The 12,736-nt window shown below is 38.7% G+C and overlaps 1 protein-coding gene across 6 annotated transcripts in view; it reads right to left on the reverse strand.

Annotated features, from left to right (window-relative positions):
• lrp1ba (low density lipoprotein receptor-related protein 1Ba) overlaps positions 1–12,736 on the reverse strand; it is a 304,606-nt gene that overhangs the window by 80,423 nt on the left and 211,447 nt on the right. For 3 of the 6 annotated variants that reach the window (XM_065244654.2, XM_065244653.2, XM_065244656.2), the window contains 7 exons: positions 12,164–12,286; positions 8,436–8,555; positions 7,888–8,019; positions 5,687–5,809; positions 5,089–5,229; positions 3,924–4,111; positions 1,508–1,691 (listed from right to left, as the gene is read on the reverse strand). In XM_065244654.2, the coding sequence (XP_065100726.1) occupies positions 1,508–1,691; positions 3,924–4,111; positions 5,089–5,229; positions 5,687–5,809; positions 7,888–8,019; positions 8,436–8,555; positions 12,164–12,286 (1,011 nt within the window). The remainder of the gene's footprint in view (positions 1–1,507; positions 1,692–3,923; positions 4,112–5,088; positions 5,230–5,686; positions 5,810–7,887; positions 8,020–8,435; positions 8,556–12,163; positions 12,287–12,736) is intronic. The other 3 variants (XM_073813477.1, XM_065244657.2, XM_065244655.2) reach the window with 1 other exon arrangement.

The following is a 12,736-nucleotide window of genomic DNA, read 5'->3' on the forward strand; positions in this document are numbered from 1 at the left end:
CGTTTATCTGACATCAGGATCCAACGTTTATTTGAGGTCAGGATCCAACATTGAGCCAACGTCAAAATCCAACGTTAAGCCGACGTCAAAATCCAACGCTGATTTGAGGTCAGGATCCAACGTTGATCCGACGTCAAAATCCAACGTTGATCCGACGTCAAAATCCAACGTTGATCCGACGTCAAAATCCAACGTTGATCCGACGTCAAAATCCAAAGTTGATCCGACGTCAAAATCCAACGTTGATTCGACATCAGGATCCAACGTTGATCCGTAACATTTGTAAAATTTTCGAGTACTTTTTACACCTCTGCTAGCAGGAGACAAGGATATGGATATGCCATGGCGCGAGCCGCATTCAAACTTTTGAGCACCCCAAGTAGATGTGTAATAACAAATATTGACTTAAAAAACAAATATTTTGATATTACAAATGTTTTTATACTACTAGGAAGCAGTTAGTTTCCATTTCCAACCACAAATTTCATCACAAACCTCTGTTATCCTTAACCATTGCCTTATTTTAATGCTTTATGACTTTAAGTAAACAAAATAGTACCAAAGGCTAAAAATGATTTGGTTAAACAGATGTATTTGGATATTAAATAGGTTTCAAAGCCTTTAAAATCGGGTCTGCGTTGCATTATGGATTATTCTGCCTGTAACTTCAGTTTTACGACTTGAAATCGATTTCTCGCGAGTTGCCAACAGCTGTGCGTCCACTTTCTGTCAAAATCAGGACTTAGATATGTCAGTCATACACAAATAGGGCTTGTGACGTGCATGTGAGCCTGTGTGGGCACAGCTTTGAGCTAGAGCGAGAGAGAGAGAGACCCTTACATAGTGGGTACGATGGTGCAGAATAGTATAAAATGAAAAAGTATGATTTTTATACTACATTCATATATCATGTTTTTTTCAACCGTGGTAATTTATATAGCCAAAACATGGTATTACAAAGAATATGACTTTTATGAAATATGAAATCAAAAAATTATTTTCAATAAAATTCATGGTAATACTGTACCACCTTGATATTCACAGGGTATATGTCACATTAACTTACAAAATGCAAACGTAATAACACTGTATGTTGATATACTGTATACCATGGTACTAATTAATTACTATTTTAGTTACCATGATATGCCTAAAAAACATGGTAATACTTTTCAATTATCATTTGATGTTGTTGACTTATTTGCATGTCAGTGATGTTTGTAAAAATGCTCTAGATGTGTACATGCGCCTTTGTTTTGCCTCTTTTATAAATAACTCGAGACAGATGCCATATGTCACACCCGGATCTTCTCGCAGCCAATCAGAGCGCACCTCTAGCTGCCGAACTAATTGTCAACAGCATCCTGTTGCTTTTTCTCTCAATTTAAGCCAAAATGGGACTTGGTGTGCGTGCATGATGTTTTTCAGTAGAAGTGTGACGGCAAAATCTTTGTAAGGGTCCACAGGAGCTTATTCGCACCTGTGCCACTGAATAGACCCGAGGTACCTGAGAGAGACCTGCAGCTCTGCGGGTTACCGGCGGTCCGCTGGTACCCGTCGGCGCATAGGCAATGAAACGATCCGTAAGTGTTGATGCACTGATGGCTGCACGGGAAACTTTCAGTACATTCGTCGACGTCGATGCAGGTCCTGCCGTCGTTTTTGAGACGAAACCCGGGCCAGCAAGTGCACTAGATGAAAAAATATAAGCATGAAAATAGATAACAAACATTAAATGGGTGAAAGGAAGACAAAAAATATTAAATATACTATAAAAATAGTATATACGTATCACGTATCAATATTGTGGTACAGAAACATAAATAAGACAACTCATATTTCTATATATACTGTAGCTTTATATAAAAGTTTATTAATTATTAAAAACACCTTTAAGGGATTTGGTCAAGATATCGGTATTAAATTCAGTTTGATAAAAGTATCGATGTTGCAAACGTCAAATTAGCTACCAAGCAGCTAACACGGGGTTTCATCATCCAGCTTAATTCAATTCTCATCCAGCAATCCAAAAGGTTGTTCTGATCCGAGTGTCTAATTGATTTTAGTATTGAACATTAAGTCTCTTAAACCCCAACTAAGCTACGTATGAAGCAACGACACAATGTACAAAGTTTAAAAGAGTAAAAATATGGAAAAGTTTGGCTCTGCCGTGTCCTTGGCTGTCTTTTTTAAAAGTCACCGTGCCTGTCAAAGGACGGGGGCCAGTATTCCAGACATCTGCCAAACGAATCGCCTCTATCTGCCACTCACTGCGTGTGCGCGCATTTCCCCCAGCAAAAACACACAATGTATGTGAGTGTCAGCTTCTGATGTCACTCCTGCTGTTCAATATCTCAATGGCTTGAGTTTCTCACGTTCCAGATACCTTTGCAGAGCGTTCGCACGTGAGTTTATACATGGGGCGTAGAATGGGTAAACAGTGTAAAATAAAATCAAAGCATCGGCTAACACTGAAAAGCATGAACTGCCCTTACGAAAATTGTTGTTTAAAAAAACATGATTAAATCATGGTTACTGTAGTAAAACCATGGTTCCGTTATGAGGGAACTCGAGCTGCGTCGACAAAGCTACGCTATGTGTCCCATAGCCCATAACGTTCCCATAGTGTAGCTTTGGCGACGCAGCGTCTCGTTCCCTTCTCAGGGAACAATGGTTACATTCATAACCTGAGACATTTTGCTAATAGCAATCAATTCACACACACAAAAAACATGGTAACTACACTTTTATCACAAAAAAAAAAACGTTAATTTTCGTAAGCGTGTTTATTATTTATATGGCTCTAAGTTCTGTAAATGTTTGTGGAATGTAAAAGCGTTTCAATATATTGGTACTTTAAATGTTGGTTTGCAAAGACTAAAGGGGGTCGCACACCAGCCGCGCAGCTCAGCGTCGCGCTGCGTCGAGTCGCGTCTAGGACAACTCGGAGGTATTGCAAACCGGAAGTGCACATTAAATAGCACGAGCTTCGTCAGAAAACGTCTACTTCAAAATGCAAAATATACTGTATGTTAGCAGCCAATGTTAATCGTTAATGATTTGGGACAAATATGATGTTATTTAATGTTAAACTATGTGAGTGGCGCTCTGTGGCGCGACAGGGATTTGAGCAACTTCCTGAGTCGTAGCTGGGCGGCTTGGACAGGCGCCACCTGTTGGCGCTGGTGTGCGTATACTCATAGAAAGCAATGTGTGGCTTAGGGTTAGGGTCATAAGTCATTATTTTTGTAAAAAAAACTTCCAATCAAAATATGAAAATGTACTTCCGCCATTTGTTAACTCCGTTAACTCCGCCCCCTCCAACTGTCAGTCTGTTGCCAGTTCCATTTCTGAATGAAATGCCTACTTTTCTATATCCAATCAAAGCACAGTGGAAAACACAAGCCACGCCTACTATTTTCCTCACATTGTAATAGGTGTGTTCGTCTTCATGCAGAGCTGTGCAGACCGATCGGCGGCTGACTTGAAGCAGTGCATGCGACTGGCTCAAAATTTTGTCCGACTTGAGCTTTGTATAAAAAGGAAAAAAGCGAAATACGAAACTATTGTTTTTTTAATAATCTAGGCTTATGTTTATAGTTATTTTCGGGCATACAGTATAAACAGCAACTAAAATATTTAATATAAAGGCTTTCTGACTGAAAAAGAAACACGGCGCAAACGTCACTACGGCAAGCAGCAGGTGTCCGAATTGACGGCTAGGTCTTCAACTCCTCCCTCGACTGCAAGCGGCAAACGTCGCTGATCGGTCTGCGCAGTGCTGCATGAACTCGAACACACCTATTCTGTTTCACTCGGAAATACAGCACAATCGCAACTTCCGGTTTACAGGGACTTTAAAAATTCAATACTTGAAGCAAAACAAACACAATAAAAATTTGTAAAATATCACTTTTACGCACCTTGTATCCTACAGGTAGATCTTGACAGTCCTGCGAGCAGCCGCTGACCTTCCGATTTAAACATTCGTTAACATTGCAGTTTCGTTCGTCCGAGCGATCGCCGCAGTCGTCATGGCGATTACACACGCTTCCCAGTGGTACGCAGCGACCGTTTGCACACATGAAAACCGAACCGTTGCACAAACTTTCTAAAACATGGAGCAGCGAGAAAGAAACAGGAGAAAGAAACAAACAAAACTATCAGACAATAAAGTGATGTTGAACTGAACATTCTGTCTTTTGCTGAAGGTCTGGTGACAACAGTTTAAACAACACCATCAAACTCAACAAGTAAACAATAAAATGAATAAGTTTCAATGTAAACTGTCATGACTGCAACCACAAAACAAGAAAGCAGAATTTTGATGCAAGCAACAACAGTACAAACTTTTTTTTTTTTTTTGCAGAACCTTTTATAAAATAAATAAATAATGCATTTAAAAAATAGTTGTACAAATGCTTTAAATTATGGCTGTCAAAAGATAACGATTAATCGCATACAAAATAAAAGTTTGTTTTTGTATAATATGTGTATTTATTGTGTGTAATTATTATGTATAATACGCACACACGTATAAAGTTAAGAAAAATTGTATGCATATTTGTTTAATAATATAAAATATATCAAATCTAAATATATAGATACATGTATACTTGTAAAAGGTTTCTAAAATACATACATGCATGTGTGTGTATTTCAATACTTTTATTTTGTATGCGATTAATCGCGATTAATATTTTGACATAGAAATGTATGTATTTCACAAACTTTTTTGAATCTTTTACGTAACAAATGTGACCTTGCTTGTAAAAAAAAGGGTTACAGTAGCTGTATACAAGATACAAACATCTGAAATGAATTTTCCCTTAAAAAAATAGATATAAAAGTATCTTGATGAGGCTGGTCGGAAACACTGATAGCATCTGCTAACATTAATGCCATGTGTTTGCCCTAAAACCAAAAGCTACTGTAGAGAAAAGAGGCACAGCGGTTTCATCAGCCCCTCTCTGCCCTCCTCAGGTGGTACTGGCAGGAGAACAAGATGAAGGGGGAAGACCAGGTGTTATAACAAATCCCATATGGAACGGGCCAGCGGAACCTGTCAATCATATAAAAGGGACTCGCCTGCAGCGGAACATTTTGGGTTCAGTGGCAGCTCGTCTGATTGGTCGAGACAGTCGAGGAAACCGTCACACTCCCATTGAGCGCTGAGTAAACACCGCCCATCCGTGCAACGAAACTCCTCTTCTTTGCATAAGCGGTACTCTGAAAATAAAGAGGAACAGATAAAAATAATGTGAAAGATTTATGACCCTGTCTGTGATCTACTCAGTCAATATTAAAGATATCAATGTTGTATTTTCACACAATGTAGGAGGATTTTATGTTGAATATTATAAAACTCACAGACAGGGTCACATTTAAACAAAAATATTGGCAATACCGATGCAGTTAGGTAAAACAATCATTCAAAATATTTCTTCCCAAACCTAATAAATAATTGTAGCACAAAACTACGAAGCAAATCAAACGAATATATTATTAAGTCATTATGAGTAATTGTGTTTATTCTTAGATTTGAGGTTTGGGACCCTCCATCATATCAAACCATTGAATCGTCTAATTAAATTTTTGGTAGCGACACATTAAACAGAGACAGAGAAACAGATCGCAGAGGGATGGTCAGAGAGTAATGGGATGAGAGTAATGGTTAGCTACTTACCGCATTCAATAGACTCGTCCGAACCGTCGCCGCAATCGTCGTCGCGGTCGCATACGAAGCGGCGTGGGATGCAGTTCTGGTTGCGACACTGGAACGTGTTCTCTGTACATGTGTTGTTTGGAGCTTATGAGACAAAGCGACAGTAAAATGACAGTCAGTTCAGATAAAAGAGGCAGAACTTATGAACAGCTTGGGAAATATCAAGTTTAACAACTCTCAACACTGAGTAACAGCAATGAAAGTAAGCCATGCTTACCAAATTGAGTGCATTTATATAAAAAAAGTTAAAGGGGACATTACACAAGACTTAAAATAAATCTTTGATGTCCCCAGAGTACGTATGTGAAGGTCTATCTCAAAATAGCATATAGATAATTTATTATAGCATGTTAAAATTGCCACTTTGTAGGTGTGAGCAAAAATGTGTCCCTTTAAATGCAAATGAGCTGATATCTGCACTAAAATTGCAGTGCAGTGGTTGGATAGTGCAGACTAAGGGGCAGTATTATCCCCTTCTGACATCACAGGGGGAGCCAAATTTCAAATACCTATTTTTTTCACATGCTTGCAGACAATAGTTTACCAAAACTAAGTTACTGGGTTGATGTTTTTCACATTTTCTAGGTTGACAGAAGCACTAGGGACCCAATAGCACTTAAACATGGAAAAAGTCTGATTTTCATGATATGTCCGCTTTAAAGTCCCCATGTTGTCAATAATTTTATCCCTTAAAAATTGTTTTTGAGCATCAAAACATTATATGTAGTGTGCTTTAAAAGTATTTTCCTGTAATAATAAATTTGTCATGCATTAAAATAGCTTAAAAGTAAATCCTTGACTCATTTACTGTAAAGGTGAAGTGGAGAATTTTCTCGAATTTTAGAAAATAACCGCCTTCTCCACTTTAAAAAAAATGCAATTGCGCAACGCTCCTGATTGACAACTAGGAGGACCAATAGTCTTGATGATCCACCTGGAAAAAGAAAATCCTCTGCAATACCTTTAATATACACAGTAGTGATGCACCGATGTATCGGCCGCCGATATTTATCGGCCGATTTTTGATGAATTTGAAACCATCGGCATATCGGCAATAGCACGAGAAAGGCAGATACCGATTGTTTATTAATTAACTGCATAAAGAAATCCATTATATGTAAAAAATAAGTTAATGTCATTAATAAAATAAATGCTGAATAGCAAAAACCACCTTTGAAGGTTGTCATGTTGTCTTATTATATTTGTTTTAGCTTAATTTGTGCCTCTCTTATTATGTTGGTCAGTTGAATGTTAATTAGATCCAATCCATGTTCAGTAAAAGTAATTTGATGCAGAAATAAACTAGCTAATAGACCAACTGTATAGTATTGTATACAAGTGTTTAATATCGATATCGGCCAGAAGTTGTCTGTTTAAATCGGTATCGGACAAAAAAAATCCTATCGGTGCATCCCTAATACACAGATCTATGAATATGCTAATTCGTCCCCGCCTCCACTCAATCACACCTACTCGGACCATCATAGATATGAATATGCGAATTAGTCCCTGCCTCCCCTCAATCGCACCAGCTCAGATCATAGATATATATGTACATAGATGCTGCATTTGGCTGTTCCAGACACGTAGCTGATGGTTTCACAATGCATACGAGAGCTCCATTTATGCAGCCCTTATTTTCATTGGTGCTAATGTTTACAGATTACAGCATTCATACAACATCTGGGGTGGTGATGGCGCAGTGGATAAGACACACACCTTTGGTGTGAGAGACCCAGGTTCGAATCCACTGTGACACACCATTGTGTCCCTGAGCAAGACACTTAACCCCTAGCTGCTCCAGAGGCGTGCAACCTCCGACATATATAGCAATTGTAAGTCGCTTTGGATTTGAAGTGTTAGCTAAATAAATAAATAAACATCGTATCATGTATTCGCGCTGCAAAAGGAGCACTAAAGCAACAGTTCAGTCATTGTTTTAGTGCCGAGTCTCTGCGGCATACATACATATCCAAGGCTCTGACTGCCTGATCCACTCGTTCAACTGTGATGATGTTATTAGTTAGGTGTAGCTTTGGTGTTAAATAATGAATTTGCACATGGTCTTTCGTAAGGCATAGTAAAAACACCAAATAGACATAAAAACGTAATTTTTAGCACAGGGGGAGTTTATGATAGTTTGGTATATCAGTGAAAATTACCACAGCCGGCTACTGCAAGTTCATCGCTGCCATCAGGACAATCTCTCTCTCCATCGCACAACCAATTCCTGGGAACACAAGCATATGAGCCTGGACAACTGAAGAGACCTGGAGCACAGGTTACCAAACCTGCTGAGAAAGAGAGAGAGAGACTTTCTAGAACCCACAATCTCAAGGCAACATACAGCATGAACGAGTCCACCATGTCACTAATGAATATTCATGTGTTTGGAGAAAACGAGCCATGTTTAATCTTTGACACAGCGGAAATTATCAAACGTCTGCCAGGCGCTGACTTACGCCAAGTAAATCGAAACGTTTAATCAACCTTTGCGCATTGTCTTGAAAACTCGTTTAAACATCTGCTTGTGTTTGACCTTTGCTGAACCAAATTTTTTCAACTTCTTAAGTTATAACCATAAATTCGTAACGATGATGAAAGCTTAGCCCAGTTTTGCCTCCTGCCTCTTTTCGTTTGATTTATATCTTTCCTCTTAGAAATCTTTCATTCTGTGTCTTAAATGTTAATTTGTGGTGCTCGGTTTTACCGCAAACTTCCTCGCTCTCGTCCAATCCATCACCACAGTCGTCCTCCCCGTCACAGACCCATTGTTTGGCAATGCACTTGTTTTTCGAGCAGGCGAACTGATTCCAAAGGCATGATGAATCTGTCGGGAAAAGTTTGAAACGTTCGAATGAACCTACTAGAGATGAGCATTTCTTGAAAATTCTACTATTCGTTGTTGACGGGAAGATTTTTAGGAATTTTTTTGACCGCCCAAAGTCAATGTATGCAGAATAGTGTGACGTGATGGTAAATAAATGATAACATTTTCATTTCAATTTTTATTTCATTTGCCCAAAATGTTTTTTTTTATCATTAAGACATTTATCTGTTTTGTGCTCAAATCCAAGAAGAATATTCCAGCCTTAGTTATAACCAAAAGACAACAGTCAGGTTTATGAATACATTTCAATAGTCATAAATTTGCCCGTGAAAGTCATTTCGAGTGCGATAACGTGGAAAAGTTAAACAAGGTGGCATTTAAAAGCACAGAAATAGATCATATCTGTGCAACCTTTCGTCCTTGTTGGGAAGGAGATTCAACTTTAAAAGTGCTTGCGAGCAGGAACGCCGTCCAAAGTAATTGTCCACTTGCATATACACACACACAAGTCACAAAAGGTGCAAGCAAAATCCTTCTATCAGCATTTTGGTGCGAGGACCGAATATTTGTTTGCCTGCCTCTGCCATCGATTTTGTGATATCTCTGCAAGCCACTGAGATTGTGAAAAACACAAAGCGCAAGGTCAGAAAAACAGAAGCACGGAGGTTTAAAAAGTGAACTCACTCAAACATTTTAATATGGTTATATCTCAAACCCACATGATTCTCTTGCTTCGTTGAAACATTTATGTTTAAAAAATCTTCTTGTGGGTCTTTTCAATACAATGGCAACAGTGCCTGGTCAAGAAGATGCAAAGAACAAGTCAAGAAGCTCTAGTGAGTTTGTCAAGGGCATGGTCAGAAATCTGCATTACTTCTGATTTTGGGTCAGTGAAAGTAAGGCCACAGTGTGGTCCAGCGTGGTGGGGTCTATTCAAGAGCCTTCACAGATCAGAGTCGTCTTGTGGTCATTGAATTTATTCGATTCTACACTGGCTATGGGATGGGAACAACGCAATGACCGACTGCAGCAGGAAGCAGCGAAGCCCCTTTAAACCCAATATCCTAATATATGGACGGATACAAGGATGGATTAGATGAAAGGATGGATTCGATTAAAGGATGGATGATGGATGGATAGACAGACAGGTACGTATGTGGGTAGAGACAGACAGATACTGTAGATGGAAAACAGATAGATGGATGGATAGACCATTAGATGGAAGGATGGATGGATTAGATTGAAGGATGGATGGATGGATAGATAGACAGGTACATATGTGGGTAGAGACAGACAGATACTGTAGATGGAAAACAAATAGATGGATGGATGGATAGAAAGAAAAACAGACAGACAGGTTCATGGGTAGGTTATGATGGATGGATAAAAGGATGGATTAGATTGATGGATGGATGGATGGATAGACAGACAGAAAGAAAAATAGACAGACAGGTACATAGGTAGGTAATGATGGATGGATTAGATTGAAGGATGGATGGATGGATGGATGGATGGATGGATGGATAGACGGATGGATAGACAAACATGTACGTATGTGGGTAGAGACAGACAGATACTGTGGATGGAAAACAGATAGATGGATGGATAGACAGAAAGAAAAACAGACAGACAGGTACATAGGTAGGTAATGATGGATTGATGGATTAGATTGAAGGATGGATGGATGAAAGGATGGATTAGATTGAAGGATGGATGGATGGATAGACAGAAAGAAAAACAGACAGACAGGTACATAGGTAGGTCATGGATGGATGGATGGATGGATAGACAAACGTACGTATGTGGGTAGAGACAGACAGATACTGTGGATGGAAAACAGATAGATGGATGGATAGACGGAAAGAAAAACAGACAGACAGGTACATAGGTAGGTAATGATGGATGGATGGATGGATGGATGGATTAGATTGAAGGATGGATGGATGAAAGGATGGATTAGATTGATGGATGGATGGATGGATGGATAGACAGAAAGAAAAACAGACAGACAGGTACATAGGTAGGTAATGATGAATGGATGGATTAGATTGAAGGATGGATGGATAAATGGATGGATGGATAGATGGATGGATAGACAAACATGTACGTATGTGGGTAGAGACAGACAGATACTGTGGATGAAAAACAGATAGATGGATGGATAGACAGAAAGAAAAACAGACAGACAGGTACATAGGTAGGTAATGATGGATGGATGGATGGATTAGATTGGATGGATGGATGGATGAAGGATGGATTAGATTGAAGGATGGATGGATGGATGGATGGATAGACAGAAAGAAAAACAGACAGACAGGTACATAGGTAGGTAATGATGGATGGATGGATTAGATTGAAGGATGGATGGATGGATGGATAGATGGATGGATAGATGGATGGATAGACAAACATGTACGTATGTGGGTAGAGACAGACAGATACTGTGGATGAAAAACAGATAGATGGATGGATAGACAGAAAGAAAAACAGACAGACAGGTACATAGGTAGGTAATGATGGATGGATGGATGGATGGATGGATTAGATTGAAGGATGGATGGATGGATGGATTAGATTGAAGGATGGATGGATGGATAGACAGAAAGAAAAACAGACAGACAGGTACATAGGTAGGTAATGATGGATGGATGGATGGATTAGATAGATGGATAGACAGACAGGTACGTATGTGGGTAGAGACAGACAGATACTGTAGATGGAAAACAGATAGATGGATGGATAGACAGAAAGAAAAACAGACAGACAGGTACATAGGTAAGTAATGATGGATGGATGGATGGATGGATTAGATTGAAGGATGGATGGATGGATGGATGGATTAGATTAAAGACAGAGATGGATGGATGGATAGATAGATAGATAGACAGGTACGTAGGTAGGTAGGTAGGTAAAGACAGAGATAGATAGATAGATAGATAGATAGATAGATAGATAGATAGATAGATAGATAGATAGATAGATAGATAGATAGATAGATAGATAGATAGATAGATAGATAGATAGATAGATAGATAGATAGATCTGACTATTTTAGTGACTGGATTTACTCGGAACAAGAATCACATCTATTGTTCAGTCAATCAAAATTCAATTTTACGGTTAACAGCAAACAAATAGATGAGTATATCAATTATTAAATAGATAAACAGAGTTTTCAAGGACGTCCAGGATTTGGCAGCTAAATGCGCTCAAAGCTTTAAATACATTTAAATTCCGCTGTCAACAACAAGGCTGAACCAAAGGCGTATTTTGTAAATTAAGCCACAGCCAACTGGGCAAAAGCCAAAGGGAAACAATTTCATAGGCCAATATCCCTAAACACCGACATGGGATACCACAATATCTGATACTAAATAAGACTCAGCCAAAATTTGATTTAGTGCAACCTATAAAAACATACTATAGGGAAACATTGGCATTTAAACACACATTTACCACTTATCACATAATAGACACGACTAACAGAACCTAATGGCAAAATAACACTGTACATTATAATAAAGGCATTGATGTATACATTTACCAACTCAAGTCTTCCATTCTGGTTTTAGCTGGTTAGCTGATAAACATGAAGAGGTGGCACTCACCGCATTGAAATTCATCGGCTCCATCCTCGCAATCTTTCTGTCCATCGCACAACCACACGCTAGAAATGCAGTTTCCGCTGGGACACGCAAAATGGCCGTCCTCGCACGTATGTATCGCAGAAGCTGGAAGACACACAGAGGAGAACAGATTTAGAGGATCAGCTGAATCATCTGCAATGCTAAAGCCACCTTGGAAAAGTCAGATAATGAGAAAAATAGTAAGATAAAAGTTTCACACGGCGATATGAACATGTGAAAAAATACAGTCTGAATATACAGTAGATTATTTACCTCAGGTGTACACAATAAATGTGTTTCATTGTGGCCTTGTGATGTGTGAAGGTCAGAAGAAACATTTAGTTTTACATTTGGAATCGGGTCGAAGAATTTATTAATTCAGAAATTTCTATTAAAGATTTAATACGTTTTCTAGAAGGCATTCAAATTACGCAAAAATACACCCCAGCCGCTCAGCTCAGAGATATTAAAACTGTAAATATTTACACTAGAAACCAAACCACAAACATCTAAGAATATCACTTTCAAATACTCAGCAGAACTTATTCTATAAAA

The sequence above is a fragment of the Paramisgurnus dabryanus genome, chromosome 24 (genome assembly GCF_030506205.2).
Source record: "Paramisgurnus dabryanus chromosome 24, PD_genome_1.1, whole genome shotgun sequence".
Taxonomy (NCBI): Eukaryota; Metazoa; Chordata; class Actinopteri; order Cypriniformes; family Cobitidae; genus Paramisgurnus; species Paramisgurnus dabryanus.